Genomic DNA, 18,714 nt, shown 5'->3' with positions numbered 1-18,714 from the left:
ATATGCATATATATCTTCTATACACCTTCTAACATAACGTAATGTTACCTGGACAGTTTACTCTCTCTCTCTCTCTCTCTCTCTCTCTGTGTGTACACATAATATAAAGAAAAATGCAACGAACATTTAAACCACACCCCAAGAGGTAAACACAGATAGTCCAGGTTTCATAGGACTTTTTTAAAGGGCTTGGGTGAACACAAAGGCCTTTACTTTTTGCAAAAGGAGACCAGCAGGATAGTGCCTGGGAATGTTGTCCCCTTGCCAGGATGCTATTCCCCCCAAAAAGGTCCTTCTTCATTTGGCAGGGGCACCCTGAGCCTGTGCCTGCCACAGCCTCTCCCCCACTCACTCCAGCGCTTTTCTTCCAGCTGAGCTCACGACTAGCACCAGAGCTCTCCTCAGAGAAAAGCAGCAGACTTCAGGGAGGTGCCTCAAGGGGAAGTTTCAGCACCTGCGCACCCTTTGGGCTCCTGGGTGGAGACTTTGTGTTATCCTGTATTCTAAACACAAGCTTGCCTCCTTTGGTTTGTTTTTGCTACAGCAGAGGACCAAAGTCCTGAGGCACATTAAAGGATGCTAATAAATTTGTTGTGGCACAACTCAAGTCATACAGCTCCTTCAGCTGAACAGACGCGTTCAACTGTCTGTGGAATCCTCTCTGTGAGAACAATGTTAAATTAACACATTAACAGGGAGGAGCAGGGCTTTGTTTTTGTTTTTAATGTAACTTCTGAAAGTTTTATGTTTATTCACTTTGACTTGGCCTCAGACACTGTAGGTGGTTTCACCATGGCAGCGGAAAAACCGTGAGAAGCAGGCATGCACCTACTTTTTCACTGCTTCCCGCAACACCAGAAGCTGTTTTGAATCATAAATCAGAATGGAGCTTTGGAGTGCTTGGGGCCCAGGCTCATGATTAACCATTTTGCCACTTGGGGCATTAACAGGAAGTGGCACCCTGCCCTGCCACAGCCACCTGCGCCACCCACACCCCACTGGAGAAGCAGCGGCAGCATCAGGCAACATCTCGCCAATTTGGGGCTTGATCCTGCCTGCTGCTGACTGGCATTAAAAATCAGAGAAATCAGTAAATTTTGATTCCCTGACCTGGAGTGTGCGGATAATGCTTTACACTTTGGCATGAAATCAACTATAGATACTAGAAGGGAGAATCAGCAGGAAGGCTCTGGGGCCCAGCTGGAGCAAGGAGAGGGGAGGAATCACCACTCGGATATTTGTGCCCTTCTCCTCCAGCTATTTAGACAAAGTCTGTTACAGGCCATCTCCTTGGGCACTTCTGGGTGTCTGTTTCATGTATCTCGAGATCTAAAGGGTGCAGGATATGCTGGAAGACATTTTTTGAGCATGTGAAAGTTGACTGGAATGCTTGACTCCATGCTGACTAGAGAGCTGCCTTTCCCGAATTGTTCCTCCTGGTACTATTTCCTGCAAGGTCCAGGTGAAGCGCTCGACTCAGTGTTTGAATAGATACACACCCAGCATGTCCTCTGGACACTGTAATCACTGCACTGCACATTCAAATTTAGAATGCTGTAGCCAAATTAAGTTCAACAGAATGCATTCCCCCCCCTCCTTCCTAAAAAGTCAAACACAAGTATACTACAGAGTAAGAATGTACTAGGTTCATTCATTAAAATCGCTGCTAAAGCTGGGCAGCCAAAATGAAGTCAACCAGCCACATTTGCCAATTCAGAAGGTGGTATTTTTAAAGCACAAAATTCTAGACTCTGAATAATGGCAAACTTGTCAAACGTCCATTTAAAAGCTTTGCCGGCTCCAATTATAGCTCCTGCCTAGACTCCTCGCAAGACTTCAGACAATCCACTAGGCCTTGCGTACAACAAGTGCCTGAAGCCCATTTTATTTACGAGGTTTCAGTAGTGCAGAGTTTATGTTAACACGGAGGGTCAGCCTGGGGGCGCGACTATTCAGCCCCAGACCGCCAGCAATCTATGACTGGCATGCTGCATTTGGTCTAGGGGCTTCCAAGTTGGTAGGCCTGCCTCAAAATAGATCACAGTACATAGTACTGCACATAATACTGTGTCATAATCTAACATGAGATTCTGGTCACTAAACTTGTTTTTCTTTAAATGAAGAACTCTGACTGTAATTGTGCATTTAAAGTAAAACACAATTCCTGCATAGTAAAGTGGCAATAGTGAAGGTGTTTTACACCCTGCCTTTCAGTACCACAATATCCAAACATAAAAGATAATAAAAAAATAAGAGATACATTTCCAAAATCTGCATTCTCAATGTAGCTTACGGATTTACAGCTTCCTGAGTTTGATTTCCCCCACCGCATATTTTTTTTTTAATTTAGAGCTTCTGATTACTTAGCCTTGCAAGAATTAGACAAGCCACTCATTTAAATGAAAAACAAAAAAGCAGAATTTCCAGCAGGTTACTATTTAAGGTTGAAATATCTAGATCAGTCAGGTTTATACAGTATGGTTGTTTGCCTTTCTAAGAGGAATGTCAAAACATTCATTACAATACGCAAGTCAGACTGCTGAGTCTTAAGGTCCCTCCAATCAACATGCAAACACACACTTTAGCTGCTTATTTGCCAAGTCCAAAAGATCCATTCATGCAAACAGCAGCTGGGACTGATTTATGCATGGCTACTACATACACAGTCTAGCAGTTAGCGCTGCTGAAAGAACCTTGACTAAGGAACCCCTCAGCCATGAAAAAATTCTTACACGAAAAACACCACGCAGGAAGTTGTACACAACCTGCATGACAATTGTAAACTTCTTAATCTTGCTGCATGTACACATGGCCTGCACAACAGGCACAGATAAATATCAACACACATTTTATCAATCCAGACAACTTAAAACAGGCAAATCTTGCTAACCATAGTTTTGTGGGTGGGGGTGCCCTTCATCTGCAGATCTCAGGGTGGTTCACAACTATGGTTTGGGCTGCTTATCTGATTTCATTTTCCGCCTATTCAGCATCCCCATTTGCAGGCATAAGGACCTCTGGAGGCAGATCAGAGACCTTAACTACGGTTGGCCAAGGGGGACACAGCATGCCAAAAAACAGCATGAGCCACAATTTCAAACCACGGTTTCAGATTCTAGTTTGCTGACTGATCACAAACCGTGGTCTGTCAGCTCTTTTCATAAACTACCACAGACCACAACTCAATATTATTATTTGTATTCTGCTTTTCTACAGAAGGTACCCAAAATGGTTTACAATGAGAAGGGGAAATTCCAATGTGCAAAGCACAGAACATCTACACAATAAATAAGAGAGAAATATATACAAATAGCAACCATATTCTACCAATACCCCCAATGCTTTTTTACAAGCATATACAGCATTCCAAACAATACTAATCTACCAACTAGTCTCTCACATTCATGCAACTGATTGGATGACTAATTTATTAGGAAAGTTCTTTATCAGATTCCTGTTTGAATCAGTAATAAGCACTAGTCCTCACAATATAGTTGTGTAAGACTCGCCATACCATTTAAAAAATAATAATTTGCTTTTTGTTTCATACTGTACTGCTATCTAAAAAAGACCAAGCTGTCTGAAATATCAGCCTTTATAGAGCATGTACACGGCGGTAGCCAACATGGTGCCCTTCAGATGTTGCTGGACTACAACTCCCATCAGCCCCAGCCAGTACAGCCAACGGTCAGTGATGATGCAAGTTAAAGTCCAGCAACATATGAGGGCACCATGTTGGCTACCGCTGATGAAGCTCATCACTGCACGATTCTTACAGATGCATCTTTATCAAAAGAACACAGCAACCAACCAAATGGCACAAAGACAATTTGCCATGATGACAAAAGCAAATACATAGTTATGAGATTCCACGTTTTAAGAGTCTCCATGAGCTAGAATTTCATACAAAAAGCCAAAACTAATATTTCTCTTAAGGGACCAGTGATGGGGATGATAATATTATTTTAAAGCTCTACTCCGGGGAACCCCATTGTTCCCTAGGAGCTTATTAGGATTATTTAAAGCTGAAGAACGGATTGTCCCCCATTACTAGTGGACACTGGTACTAGACACATTCTGTCCAGAATTGGGTCGGTTTTGCTCAGCTGGTAAATATGTTAACAAACACTATAAACAACAACAACCACTTATTCAAGGAAGAAAGAGTGAAGCCCACTCCCCACGCTTCCAATCACCAAAACCAGACTCACTAAAGGAAATGCAAGTACCGTATTTTTTGCCCCATAGGGCGCACCGCCCCATAGGACGCACCTAGGTTTTTTGGGGGGGAAATAAAGAAAAAATTTTATTTCCCCCCCAGGCGCAGGGCTGGCGCGGAGGAGGCCCGAGCTTCCCCCGACCCCAGCACAGCCTGCTATCCGCAAGCCTAGGGAGCCCGGCGCGAAGTCGCACCGGTCTCCCCAGGCTTGCGGAGAGGTGCGCGAAGCCCGGGCGCGCTCTTTAGCGCGTCTCAAGGCTTCGGAATGCAGGCAGCTCCACACAGCCATCGGGCTCTGGATGGCTCCGCGCTGGGCTCTGGATGGCTGCGCAGATCTGCGCGAAGCCTGGGACTGCAGGCAGCTCTGCGCAGTCGCCGGGAGCCCGGCGCGACTTCACACCGGGATCCAGATGGCTGTGCAGAGCTTCCTGAAGCCTGGAGAGCAAGAGGGGGCGGTGCGCACTGACCCCTCTTGCTCTCCAGGCTTCAGCGAAAGCCTGCATTCGCCCCATAGGATGCACACACATTTCCCCTTCATTTTTGGAGGGTAAAAAGTGCGTCCTATAGGGCAAAAAATATGGTAAATGTATCTCAAAACACATTTCCCCACAATGTGAAACATTTCCCTCTTATTGATCTCAATGTGATGCAGAACATATTCACAGTACTGGGATCCTCCAATCTTCCACGCAGCAACACTACTGCTTTGTTGTTTTCAACACAATGGGGAGGAAGATATTCTGCAGGTCAACGGCTTTCCTACAGCTATAAAAAATTATTTGCATGCCTAAAAATTATTTGCACGTTCCAAGTTCCCGGGGGGGCAGGGCAACAGCAAGTCTATCTCTCTCTTTCTTTTGGCAAGGCAGCAAAAGGAAGTCATCGTGGCAGATAAATTTTAAGACTGTTTAACATTTGACATTTAATCATGCGCTGACCAGGTCACTGGCCAATTGTCCAGAAGCTTAAGCTGCCAAAGGGCCCAAAAAACATGTTCTACTGTTACTTCAGTTCTGCTATGCATTCCTTTCATCTTCAGCAGCACAGTTAAAGGCTAGCAGAGGATGGGAATTTCCCACAACAACTTGCCTTTCTGAGCCACGCTACAGATCCAATGTCCAGCAGGATGCCCCTTGTAAGCTTCCAAGCAGAGCATGATGTTAACAGTCATACCTTGTTGGTAGGAAATACCATTCCATTTTTAGCTTTCATAGCGGATTGCCATTCAAAGACTCCACACCTTTGTCTAATCCTCCCCCCCTAAAAAAAGCCATCTGAGCAATTAATCCAAAGTTAATTATGCATTGCATGAACATAATTAACCTTAGGTGGATTTTTAGCAACCTGAAGGACGTGAAATAATAAATTATCAGTACTCTGAAAGATATAAATTATCAGATTATTTCGAAATGATTCATGATTTTATCTCCTCCCTTATGTCCCCTTAGCCATCCTTTCCCCCTAAACTAAAGGTGAAAAAGTTCTCCAATACTCCAAGTCCCTGGTCATTTCAGTTGTGCTCTCCTTAAGCCTTCCCCAGCTCTCTTAATTCCTTTTTTGAGACAGGGTAACCAGTATAGAACAAAATGTTCTGCCTAACCATTGGACACTGTGACTATGTTCATTGGATGGGCTGCAAACTTTGATTAATGAGCACAATCAACTAAAACATTAGTTTAAATATTTTCCCTGAATAACTGGGTGTGGCTAGTAAGACCTCTAGAACTCTTGAAGGACCAGCCTACATAAAGTACAGAGATCTGCTAGTCCATTTCCCCTGTGCCACTTTTTTGGGGAGGGGGAGAGGGAGGGAGAAAAATGACATTCTTTCCCTGGCTCTGTCCAAACACAGGAAGGCATTCAAAATAGTTATTTGGCATTTCAGAAAAGACTGCCTCACATGACGTATCAAAAAAGCGCATTAGAATTCTTTTCACTGTGTAAAATTTGAGTAATCAATTGCTTGAAAAGCTGAATGGTTTACACCATTTGAAGTTTCAAACACAGACCTCATACTGGATACTAATGCCATGGGCTTCCATTGCTAAGTGTTATTAGTTATTAGGTTGCCAGTAGCATCACAAGGGAGTCTGCAAGAAGCGAAGTAAGAGAATGCCCTCGGCCTGCTGTACAAAAAAAGGTGGCTTCATGTGTCTGGCGCAGGGGTTGGCAAGGTTTACCTCACCTGGGCCGGTTCACTCCAGCGGAGATTCCCCCCCCCCCCCGTGGGCCTGCAATTTCCAGTGTCTGTGCAGATGTGATTTCCGGCACCATGGAAGCGAGTCCCTGCGCTGTGCTGGTTTAGCGCAGTCTCGCCGAGCGGGCAGCTTGGTTTGGGGGCAGCTTGTGGGCCGGTTAAATGACCCCTGGTCTGGGCAATGTCAGAACTTCGAAAAAGCACACAATTGCAGACTGAGAAAGCTCAGCTTAGTGTTGAGTGGAACCCTGCAGTTATTACACAAGTTTGCAAAATTATAACCACTATGAAATGGATTACCGTTTAACACAAAGGTGGAGACCATGTGGATTCAAGGTTCTCATTATCCCTGCCCACTGGCTATGGAGTCTGATGGGAGCCCAGCAACATATAGAAGGCCACAACGACTTTTCTCCACCTAACCATGTTCTCCATAGTAACACAGGAGTGCAAGACAAGCTTACCAATTCCAAGGTGAGTATTTATAGAGGCATAGCGGGCTGTGCCAGTCAGGTTTTTGTTTTCCCGATAGGGGATGTGTTGGTGAGTGCGGGCATCTCGGTACTTCTTGGCCAGGCCGAAGTCGATGATGTACACAAGGTTGCCCTTCTTGCCAAGCCCCATGAGAAAGTTATCTGGCTTCACATCTCGGTGGATGAAATTCTTGGAATGAATGTATTCGATACGGCTGATCTGAAAATGGGTTGGGAAATGGTGCCAGGAAGGAGAATATACACAGAAACTGGTGAAACCAAGGCCACTAACAGCACTGCAAGCTACACAGCAAACCACATACACACAAGAGGGTTAACCTGAAGTCTCCTCTAACTTGCAATGTTTCTCAAAGAGAAATCAGGGAACCTCAAGCTTTCTTTTAATCCCAACTTTCTGTCCTTCGGTAGCAGGAAAGTGAAAACATGGGCCTAATCACAGGACCTCTGGAGCTTAATAAGTTTTCAAAAGGAACATTTCAAATGCATTTACTTTGGAGCCAGAAGCAGAATTTTTTTGCTGCTGCCGCCGCCGCCAAAGAGGGTGTGGAAACATGGTACTCAGAGCACCCAGGTCTAAGTGCATCACAAACTACCAACTCTAGCAACACACCCCATTGCCCTCAGCATCTTCCGCACTGGCCAATAGCACATACGCTACACAAACCCCATCTCTCCTACATGAGGATTTATGCTCCTCCAGCTCTTGAAGAACAAGACACCCTTTGTGTACATTTTCTCCATTCCCCACTCAAGCGTGATAATTTAGGATAATTAAATCTTGAACTACTGCTACAAAGAAGGGAACTGAGAAGAAAGGCACACGTGAGCATAAAGAACAGATTATAAGAACTCACCATCTGATCTGCCAAGAGCAGAACAGTCTTGAGGCTGAACTTGCGAGAGCAGAAGTTGAAGAGGTCCTCCAGGCTGGGTCCCAGAAGTTCCATCACCATCACATTATAGTCGCCCTCTGCTCCACACCACTTAATGGAAGGGATGCCCACTAAGAGGGAAGAGAAACACACACAGCCCTTAGGAGACACCAAGAAGCAGGCACCAAGGTTTAATATCCAAACCCCACTGTATCTCATAGCAACTTGTATTTCATTATTCGCTGAATTTACCTCCTCCCTGCATCATCTTGTAAAATTTGCTTTCGATGTGGAGCTGCGGGTGCTTGGTTTTCACACATTCCAACTTAATGGCTACCTCTTCCCCAGTGGCAATATTGGCACCTGCACGAAAACAAAGAGGGGAGGGGATGATTATTTATTTATTACATTTCTATCTCATCCATCCTGGGGAAATAGCGCCAAATGGGTGGGGTATAAATATCATCACCATCTTCATTATCATCCAAGGAGCTTAGGGCAGTTCTTTCCCCTGTTTTATGTACACAACAGCCCTGTGAGGTAGATTGAGTGGGTGCTACATGACTGGCCCAACGTCACCCATCAAGCTATGGCTGGGAAGCAATTTGAATTCCATGTCTCCTTGGTCCTATTGACACACTTCTTAATCTCACTCCACACTGGATCTCTATTCCACATGACCTGGGTGAAACACTGTTACTTTCACAAAAAAAGTTTATGGTGCTAGCCTTTTTAACATTGGGTAGCAGATCCACCTTAAGAATTTGAGGCAAATCTTTTTGTTTTATAATTAGTCAAGTTAGGAAGAGATTAAGACTCTAAGGCAAAGCAAGCATTTGATTAAAAAACACATTCAAAACCTCAGGTGATGAACTACTCACCGGATGGAGCCTTCAGAATGTGAAAAGTATAAACAAACAGTTGGCTTTTATTAGCTAAATGTTTGTTTGCACTTTTCAGCCTCAAATGGCATGGAAAGCACAGAGGCTGTCTGATGCAGTGAAGGCTTTAGCACATTCATCATAAGCCGTGTATCAGCTGCAATAAATATACCACAGCCATAAGAGACATTTAAAGTGTTGGGATACCATCCATGTAAAGAAGCCATTCCTAAAAGGATGCATCAGAGGCCACAAGCAGAGATCTGAATACATGTAAGTGGCTCACCAGTTTGCCCACAATTACTAAAAAAAACACAGCACAAGGTGCTAAATTTGGTCAAGCAGATAATGCATGAACCTAAATAAATAACTAGATTACAATCTCAATTTAGCCAGGAAATCTTAGGCCGGCACTGGGCAAGGAAATTATCTAACCCTAGCTACACAGGGTAAAAAAAACCTGGAACTTCACACATTGCATTTTATAAGTGTGAAAGAGACACATTCATATTCTCAGGAAGATGCAACTGGTTGCACACCTTACTGCTGAGTGTCTTATTGAGGGCAAAGCTACACTTGCCGTTGTGCAATGCGCAAAATGGCCTTCAGGGATGAGAGCACACCCAAAAAAGAGGGCAAGTGTTTTCACAGCAGGAGTGTGGCTCAGAATGGGCAGCAATAGGGCTGAGGACAACATTCATAAAAGAGGGAGCCAGCAACATCATGGATCAATGACTGACAAGACTGCAGACACACCATGCTGATGTACCCCAGAAATGTATGGAACACCCCATTTTTCCCCACTGGCAGCAAAAGCACAGTAGCTTTGCAAGCACTGTAAACACCAGAATTCTCCTAGCACCGAGGTATCCTTCTGGCGGAGTAGCTCTTGTTCACACACCTTGTATCCTAGGACTCTTGCCACTGCCATCAAAACAATGTGCATATTATTATTTCTGCAGTGAAACCATTTACAAGGAAGCAAACAATCAACTGGCTTCTTTTTGTTAAGTCCCACAATCAGTCCCATCTGCTCCCTCTCTTCAGGTGCCCTCCTTTTCAACGAAGCATGCAATTATACTTTTGGAAAGATTTTTTAAAATCCCATTTGGTTTATCAATTAAGTCATACACTCTGAATGAAGAAAAAAGATTCACTAGCAAATTAAACCACACAGGGACTACGACACACAGGGTACCATTATATTTCTCATTTAATTAAATGTTGACACGGGTGGAGCTAAATTTAGCTGCCACCAAAACAAGAAATTGCTTAAGTGCTGCACACAACCCTATTTTATTTTTTAAATAAATCATTTTTGTTTTGTTCTTTTGGTTGCGAGAGAAGAGGGTGGAGCATGCCATTTCCCCCCCTTATGGGAACAGAGAGGTTCCACCAGCCAAAAATTACAACAGCAAGATTTGCACTCAGCCTGCCTGCAACGATTACGCCACAATCTCCTTCCCAATCTCAGACTTGTCACATATGTCGTTAAGAGATGGCTTTTATTTCAGGACACTCCGATTCTGTAGGTCAGAAGCTAACAAAAACGAGAGAGCGAGTGTTGCTGGGCCTCATTGTATGAGGCTCCACAGAATACCTGAGTACAGTAGCCTCATATCCTTGGAGAAGTTTTGCTCCACCATTTCAAGCTCACCCATGTCTCTGTGTCCTGTCACCTCCCAATCACATGTAGCCATTCTGGGCAGTGTTAATTCACAAATTAGGCAAGCAAGTGGCTGTCTCCCCTGTTCAAGAGAGACCTTGGGCCAGTAATATCTAACCCTACCAACTCAAGCATTTGTTTCAACACCCTCAGGCCATCAACTCCAAAACCCACTTCCATCTTACTCTCACATAGCCCTCTCAGAGCACATCAACATTTTTCATCTTCATTATTCCTAGTCTGCTCAGAAGCCTACCCAAGTCTTAACCAAATCCAAGGGTGTGCTAAAATACCTGCTCCCATGCAAACATTCCCACAGCTGCTGCTGCTGTGGCCCTAATTTGGATAGGTGGCTAAGCTGTCATCAATAAAGAACAGAACCTTACCAGTGGTCGTGCCTTCCCAATGGAATTTTCTTCCCAATGAGGTCTACCAGACTCACTCTGACCAGGCCTTGAGGGGGCTATGCCAGACCTCAATTTTTCTTAAGGCTTTTTATTCTTTTTTTCTTTTAGTTTTTAAGCCCTGCTGCAGAGACACATTTTTAATCAACTGGTTGGATGGCAGGTTTTAGAATAAAGGTAACATTCGACCCTCTATACTTCTGGTGGAATTTGCTGATCTAGATGCTCTAAACACAGAAAGCTTTTTATTTTCTATTTCTTTCTCCCTCCAACTCTCAAAAAAAATTTTTTTTAATTCATCTCCCATCACTTCTTCTGCCTTTCACGTTTTAATTTCACCCTATTCCTTCTCCCTGCTCTTTTTACATCCACTTTTTCCTCCTACAACAGCTTTCCTCTCTTATCACCTGCCTCTCAATGCACTGTTTATTTTATTTTAAAAAATAGTAAATATTAACTGTACCTCTTTCAAAATTCCTTCATTGGCTTTCCTGGCCCTTTTTCCTCCAGAGGCTTCTTTTTCTCTCCCTACCTACCCATCCTTTTCACCTACTTCCTTTCCCCACACTGGGCTGACCACTCTGACTGTTGCCCAGTTCCTGTCTTGCCTCCTCTTCAACTTTGAAGGCTACAGCCTCTCTTGCCTTGATCTCTAACCAATTCTCCTGGCTCCTAGGCGCTCCTGTGCAGTGCTCATGTAAGGAGCCAGGTGCAGCTGAGGGCCAGACCTGAGGCTTACTTGAATCTGGGCCGAGGCTCTTTGCTGCTCTAAAAATAGTTGTTCCAGTGATTTCCCGTGTAACTCCTTACCATTTCCCATCAACAAAATGCAAAATTTGCCCAGGTGGCAGGCCTCCTTTTTTCTTGGTGCCATTTATTTTCAGTTTATATACTAAATTATGTCCAACTATTTAAAAATTAAATGTTAGGACCGTGCTAAATTTGCATTCCCAAAAGTTTGAGGCAAAAGCAGAGCTTTTAGAAGGTGAAAAACATTTTATGAACATTCAGAGGTGGAAATATAACCCAATAAAGTGGCAATCCCCAGCCAACACATACTTCCAATTGTCTTTCCTTGTGGGCATAAGGAATCCAAGCTAAGAAATAATGGATGGTATTAAACAAGACTGTACTCAAGAGTAGACCCACCGAAATTAATCAAGTCCATTAATTTAAATGGGTCTAATCTGAGCAAAGCTTAGTCGAATGCCGCCCAAATCAAACATACATATGACAAAACATCTATAGCATTTTGGAAGCTGTTGCAGTAATGGTGTGTGCATATAATCTTTTGATTACAATAAATTGATGAAAGTTAATTCTCTAAGTATTTCAGCTTCCCCCTCCCCTTAAACAAAAGGTTAAACACAAAGACCCTAAGACCAGGACATCCTTTTGGCATGTACAGTGGTACCTCGGATAACAAACACCTCAGGTTACAAACACCTTGGGTTACAGACTCCGTTAAAATGGAAGTAGTACCTCGGGTTAAGAACTTTACCTCAGGATGAGAACAGAAATCACGTGCTGGGGGCGGCGCAGCGGGAGGCACCATTAGCTAAAGTGGTACTTCAGGTTAAGAACGGTTTCAGGTTAAGAACAGACCTCCAGAATGAATTAAGTTCATAACCAGAGGTACCACTGTACCAAGACCCCTCACAATCTACTTATTTGGGTGGAGGGAGCCCACCCCATCACGTAACAAGGCAGGTCGGGCCTACCTAAGTCCCTGACTGAAATGCATGTATATAGTATCTTTTCTTGGTACTGTTGGCAACGATTCACAGCTCTCAATTTATTCCTCTGCTGTGGTGCCACTGCAGCTGGGTGGGGTAGAGGGCTCTGCTTTCTTCTTCTGAGTAATCCCAACCAGTTAGGAATCATGTGGGGAACATAACATCATGACGCTATGTACCCATGTCTTGGCTCTGTGACATTGAGGGCAGAAGATAGTCAATGCTTTGCGCCCTCAGCACAGGGAGGGAACGTGCCAGTTGTCATGGCAACTGCACTATACTAGTAAGGCAGAGCATTGCCCCAGTTGCTTTGGAAACAGGGATGCTTCCCACCTCGCCACACTGTGCTGTAGTGATTTCACTGCAGCATGATGCAGAATATCATCCCATTCATTTTGGCAACAGGCTCGTCGTGCTTGTCAGGAAGAGCAAACAGAGAGAAGGCCCCAATGAAAGAGATTCCAAAAGGAATTGATTTGTCGCCTTGTGCAAAACTAGCTCAGTTTCAGTTCATCTGTATTTAAACAAGCAAGATTAGTAATTAAAATTAGCACAGGTCATGCAAAATTGAAACGAAGAAGCAGATTTCTCTAGGACAGGGCTTCCTCAACCTTGGCCCTCCAGATGTTTTGAGACTACAAGTCCCAGCATCCCTGACCACTGGTCCCACTAGCTAGGGATCATGGGAGTTGTAGACCAAAAACATTGGAGGGCCAAGGGTGAGGAATCCTGCTTTAGGATGTGTCATTCAGAAGTCATGGGGATGCGTTCCAGCATTCTTGGGAACCTCAGTATCTGCATTGTTTTAAAAATGTTTTATGTTTTAATGGTGTATGCTGTCCTGACATTTTATGATATAGTAGTATAGAAACACCTTTGTAAGATATAAACAAACATCTAACCCTGATTTACAGAGAAGCTAGGGAAGGAAGAGGAAGTGAGACTCTGGAATACGCTTTTTATGGCCAGGAAACCATTTTCACTCTTTGCAGTCTCCACTCTCAGTTCCCACTTATAAAAATTATAATTAAATCACGTTTCTTCTCCCCTTCTGGTCCTGCTTTATTCTGTAATCAGTATTGGTTTACCTAGCTTGAGCGGTTTGGTGCCAGTTAAGGTGTTAGCCTGTCTGTGAATGCTGAGGACAGTGTTATGTCAAAGAAATCAGTTATTGCAAGATCAGAAGCACCACTTATTTTGCTTATAACAAGCTTACACAATTAGGGCTTCCGGGGTTGCAAAATCTTAACTTTATAGTCTTGCCACAAATATGTCAGGCTTGTTACACTTAGCAACGCTCAGCGGCTAAAGAATGCCTATACAAAGGAAGTAGCATTCTAGAAGTTGGATATGTTTTGCATATCTTATTCTGCCCCAAATAAGGCAAGTGAAAGGGGAAGAAGTTCTACAGAGGTCTGAAACTTAGGCCCTCAGCCATAGGAAATTATGCACACAGAGCTTCCTAGACCCCTCTGGTGTCCTATAGCTTTTTTTTTTTAAAAAAAAATCACTCTTAGAATACTGGAATTTGCTCCATTTCCAAATCCCATGTTGGACATAGTCACTGAGAATGCACAGCTTTGACTATTACAATCAAAAGTTACATTTAGATATTGCCAAAGCAAGAGGTTGTATGACACCTTGAAGACTATACAGCGGTACCTCGGGTTAAATACTTAATTCGTTCCGGAGGTCCGTACTTAACCTGAAACTGTTCTTAACCTGAAGCACCATTTTAGCTAATGGGGCCTCCTGCTGCTGCCTCGCCGCCGGAGCACGATTTCTGTTCTCATCCTGAAGCAAAGTTCTTAACCTGAAGCACTATTTCTGGGTTAGCGGCGTCTGTAACCTGAAGCGTATGTAACCCGAGGTACCACTGTAACAGGTTTTATGGATTAGCGTCCACTTTAGATGCATGAAGTGTTATCAACAGTCGGCAGAGCTAATTACACACAAACAAACAATTCTGGTGGGGTGGCCTGGAGCACTTTTTTTGGAAAAAGATCATTAAATGAGTTTCAGATCCTGCAGCGTGAGGACTTGGAGAAGGTACATGGTTAGGTTTGTGCAACTACTTGCATTTTGGACCCTTGTCCCTTTCAGCTTACAAAACCTGACTGGGAGGGGGCAGCTGGCTGGGCCAGAGAGGTTATTAATGCCTGGGCCAGCTGAAGAAGGTGGTGGTGGACTACTCCTAAAGAAACCCCTGGATTCAGAAGTTCAATATAGTTTGAGAACAGCAGCAGAGGTTCCTTTCTGGGGAAGTTCCTCAAGAGGATGGTTGCCAAGCAGATCCAGGCACTCTTTGGAGACTAATTTTCTCCATCCATTTCAATCAGGATTCAGGCCCAGTATGGGTAGAGAAATCGTCTCAAGTTGCTCTGGATTATGACCTGTGTTGAGGGGGGTGGAAACAGGAGGAGTGTGACCCTTTTGATGCTCTAGTCTCTCCGCAGCTTTCAATACTATCAACTATGGTATCCTTCTGCGATGACTTGCTGGGCTGGAGGCACAACGATGCAGTGCTTCCACTTCTACTTGGATAGTTGGCTCCATGTGGTGGTGCTTGGAGAATACAGAACACCCCTGTGGGTTCTCCAGTGTGGGGGTCCAACGGGGCTGGTTCTGTCCTCCATGCTATTTAACATATACACAAAAGCAGGACTCATACAGAGCTCTGAAGCATGCTGACTCTAGAAATGGCCTCATTTCTAGTTTGCCTTTTCATCTTCTGCAGGTGAGGCAGTGATGTGCTGAATTGCTGCCTGGTTGCAATAACCGACTGGGTGAGTGTCAAGAAAGTGAAGCTTAAACCTGATGAGGCTGAGATGCTGCTGGTGGGTGGTTCACCTGTTCAGCTGAGTGGTGTGCAGCATGCTGGATATGGGGAGCTCTCTTTGAAAGAGCAGGTACATCGTTTTTGATCCACTGCTGTTACTTGAAGAGGTAGCTTCAGTGGTGTCAAGATCCACCTTCCAGAAGCTTAGGCTGCTGATCAACTACAACCCTATCTGAACAGGTAACCTGGCTGAACTGTGCTTTACATGAGGCTGCTTTGAAAAACTGTTCAGGAACAGCAGATAGTGCAGAATGCAGCTACCCAACTGCAAACAGACTTGAGGCAAAATGATCATATAAAGCTGATAGTGGCTCAGCTGCACTGGTTGCCTCTACATTCCAAGGCCAATTCAAAAAGTTGGTTTTGATCTTTAAAGCCATATACAGATCTAGACCCCAGTATTTTTCAGATATGTCCCAACATGACCCTATAGGGGCTCTTAGATCTGTCTCAGAGGCCCTTACCTGGGTGCTTCCTCAGAGAGAGATTTGAAGAGTGGTAACAAGGAAGAGGTCCTCTTTGGTTCTGGTTTCCTGTCTGTGCAAGGGGTCTCCCCAGTAAGGTCTGCCTGGCCCAGTCATTAATGTCTTTTTGGCACCAGGAAAGAACTTTTGTCCCAGGCATTTGTCTGATTCTGATTATTTTGCTTGATAGGATATTTTGCTACTGAGGTTATATGCTGCTGCATTACTGGGTCTATTCTACAAATTTTTGGATTTTTAAAATTGCAATGTATTGTTGTTATGGTATTAAAATGTTGTAAGTTGCTTAGAGACTATGTAGCAAGCAAAAGGCAAGAAAGCTAGGAGCAGGGGAGGCTGCAAAGGGTAAATATATATTGTTTATATTTTTATCAAATTACACATTATGCATGTTTTTATTTTATACACATATGGGTATAAGAAAAATGCTGTAAACAACGGAGCCTGAGGCCATGGAATGCTATCTGGGACATTTCTATGAAAAGCTCAAAAGTGACCTAGACTCTACACTTCACAGTCCAAAGTAGGATACTGAATGTAGTTGAAGCTTGGTACTGTTTCTTTCAAATACAAATTGGAGTGCTTAATAAAGAATGACCCATGCAAAACAGAGGCTTGGCAAATCAACAGGCCACAGGATAAGTGAACAGTGAGAGCAGCAATATTTGATTTAACCTCCCTTCATGAACAGAAAGGTAAGAAAGGAGGTGCACTGCTCTGAACGCAAATTGAGGTTTTTAGGCTTACCATAAACTGGTCAGCTGCCATTCTATATATTGTAGTGTCGCTGCTTCTTGACCTTTCGAAGTCTGAGTGACCTTCTATGGGCAGAATCATGATCATGCAAGGGACATGTTGGGGCAAGTTTCTGAGAAAACAAATCTAGTCTGGGGCTTCAGGAGTGATCCACTTGCCAGTTAGTCACTCACCCTAAGGTGCAGAAACTCCCACTAGACCTACTCAAAGGAGTAGAGCTTAGTAAGCCTTGGGATCCCTTCACTGCGTATGTGCAGCAGTTCCCACCATTCTTCTCCGGCCTGATCTCTGCCCTTCTACTTTGAGACAAAGCATCATTTGCATTAGAATCACAGTTTTCACTAAACTTGCAAACCAGGATTGAAATTCAGCATTTGATCCCGATTCCAATATTGCAGGGATATAGAACCCATGACCTTCCAGATGCTGCTGGACTACAACTCCCATCACCCCTGAACCTCGGGCCATGAGTGGATTGCTCCCCATCATGCAACACATGGTTGTAGGGAAAAAACACACTAAGTACCCAGTGGGCAAAACAAGCTATGGGAAGTGCCACACGAGAAGCAGCATGAGATTCCAAGGCTTCTTTAAGTGCTCTTTCGTGTCGGAACAAACCATGGTCTGGCATTATGTGTGAACCACCTCAAAGTCATCTCACGACACTTATGTGCACAAGTATGGCAGCACAGAGCAGTTTGGAACAAGGAAAGCCCCTTAACTTGTGTACAGTTCTGGGAAGTTGGTACTGACAATGTAAAGCAATAAAAAAGCACCTCTGTGTATGTGCAGAGTGCAACGGCAGCCTGCTCCTATGCATCTGGGAATAGGGAGCAGGATTTCCCAACAGGGTTGAACCCCATTGGCAAGTGACCTAGTAAAAGACTTCTGTCCTTATCTAGGCTGCAGAAATAGCCAACAAGCACATAGTTCTGCAATTGTGGGGGAAATGGCCAAAGCAAAAAACAACAACAGCCCCTATCTTGCTCTATATACATCAGCAACATTCTCTCTCTAGTGGAAATGAAGAACAAGGCAAAACAGGCTGGGGATATAGTATGTTCTGATGTACCAGCCAGAGAAAGGAAGATTTCCATTTTCCACAGGAACATGTGTGAAGCAATCATTTGAACAGGTCTTGGGGGTGGGGGGGGGGAGAAGAGAAGCAAACAGAGACAAAAGTACTGCCACCACCAACCTGTCAGTGAACTTTGTTTGGCAAAGCAGTTGCACTCCATTTTAGTCATAGCCCTGAGGGCAAGGTGTAAATTCAGGGATGTGATCCACCAACTCAGTTCTTGACTTGAATAGGATAGTGGATGGCACTTGCATAACACATATTTCCGCTTTTAAATTCTCAGCCATTATCTTATCATCATGCCCGGCATTACTCATTAGGAAGATACGTTCCCCCTTAGGACCAGAGTTATACAACCTGCGGTGTCTGCCTCTCTCTCTCTCTCTCTCTCTCTCTCTCTCTCTCTCTCTCTTGCATTTCCTTCTCTGCAGGAACTCCTAGTCCTCTCCCCCCCCTCCCATGGGCTTTATTCTCACTCCATCTGCTAAAATGATCAGCAAACCAAAGTTAATGCTGACATTTAAAGAGTGTTGTCACTAGGCTTTAAAGCTACAACCCCAATGAGATTAGCCGGGAGGAGGGAGGCTGTGGGCACACAGGAGCTGACATCTGAGTCACAGCTTCAGGTCTGTCGTCTGCAGACTCAGGAAAAATGGCATCCATTTATAACATCAGTGGCCACACGCAAGGTATTTTTGTAAGCTGGTCTAGAATCCTACAAGTGTTAAGGCAGTATTGAGAATGCCATGTGAGAAGTTGTATCAAGATGCCTGTCCGTTAGGCTGGAGGCCTCACACACATCTTGAAGGGGGGGGGGGTACCTGTTTTTTTCCAAGCAGCCATTCAGAATAGTCCTCTACCTCGAAAGAGTCTGTAAGCAGAATGTAGAAAGCTGCTCTACCAGGCCAGCTAATTGGTCCATTTTGCCCAGCTTTGTCTACTCTGAAATGGCAGGAAGCTCTCTAGAGACTCAGGCTGAGCTATCTTTCCAATCACCTGCTACCCAAACCTCTTTTTTTCCTCCTGGAGATGCCAGTGTGAGCAACTGTACCTTTGCACATACAAAGCATAGTGCTCTGTCCTCATGCCA

General features: G+C 44.2%; 1 protein-coding gene across 8 annotated transcripts in view; it reads right to left on the bottom strand.

Moving 5' to 3' along the window:
• Nucleotides 1-18,714, bottom strand: part of CSNK1E (casein kinase 1 epsilon) — a 52,274-nt gene that overhangs the window by 11,285 nt on the left and 22,275 nt on the right. For all 8 annotated transcript variants that reach the window (XM_083400811.1, XM_083400816.1, XM_083400813.1 and 5 more), the window contains exons 3-5: nt 8,035-8,145; nt 7,765-7,913; nt 6,881-7,109 (exon numbers count right to left, since the gene is read on the bottom strand). In XM_083400811.1, coding sequence (XP_083256937.1) covers nt 6,881-7,109; nt 7,765-7,913; nt 8,035-8,145 — 489 coding nt within the window. The remainder of the gene's footprint in view (nt 1-6,880; nt 7,110-7,764; nt 7,914-8,034; nt 8,146-18,714) is intronic.

Source organism: Podarcis tiliguerta (genome assembly GCF_965153285.1).
Source record: "Podarcis tiliguerta genome assembly, chromosome: 10".
Classification (NCBI taxonomy): domain Eukaryota; kingdom Metazoa; phylum Chordata; class Lepidosauria; order Squamata; family Lacertidae; genus Podarcis; species Podarcis tiliguerta.
The sequence above is the reverse complement of the archived record's forward strand: the minus strand, read 5'-3'. Positions and strand labels throughout refer to the sequence as shown.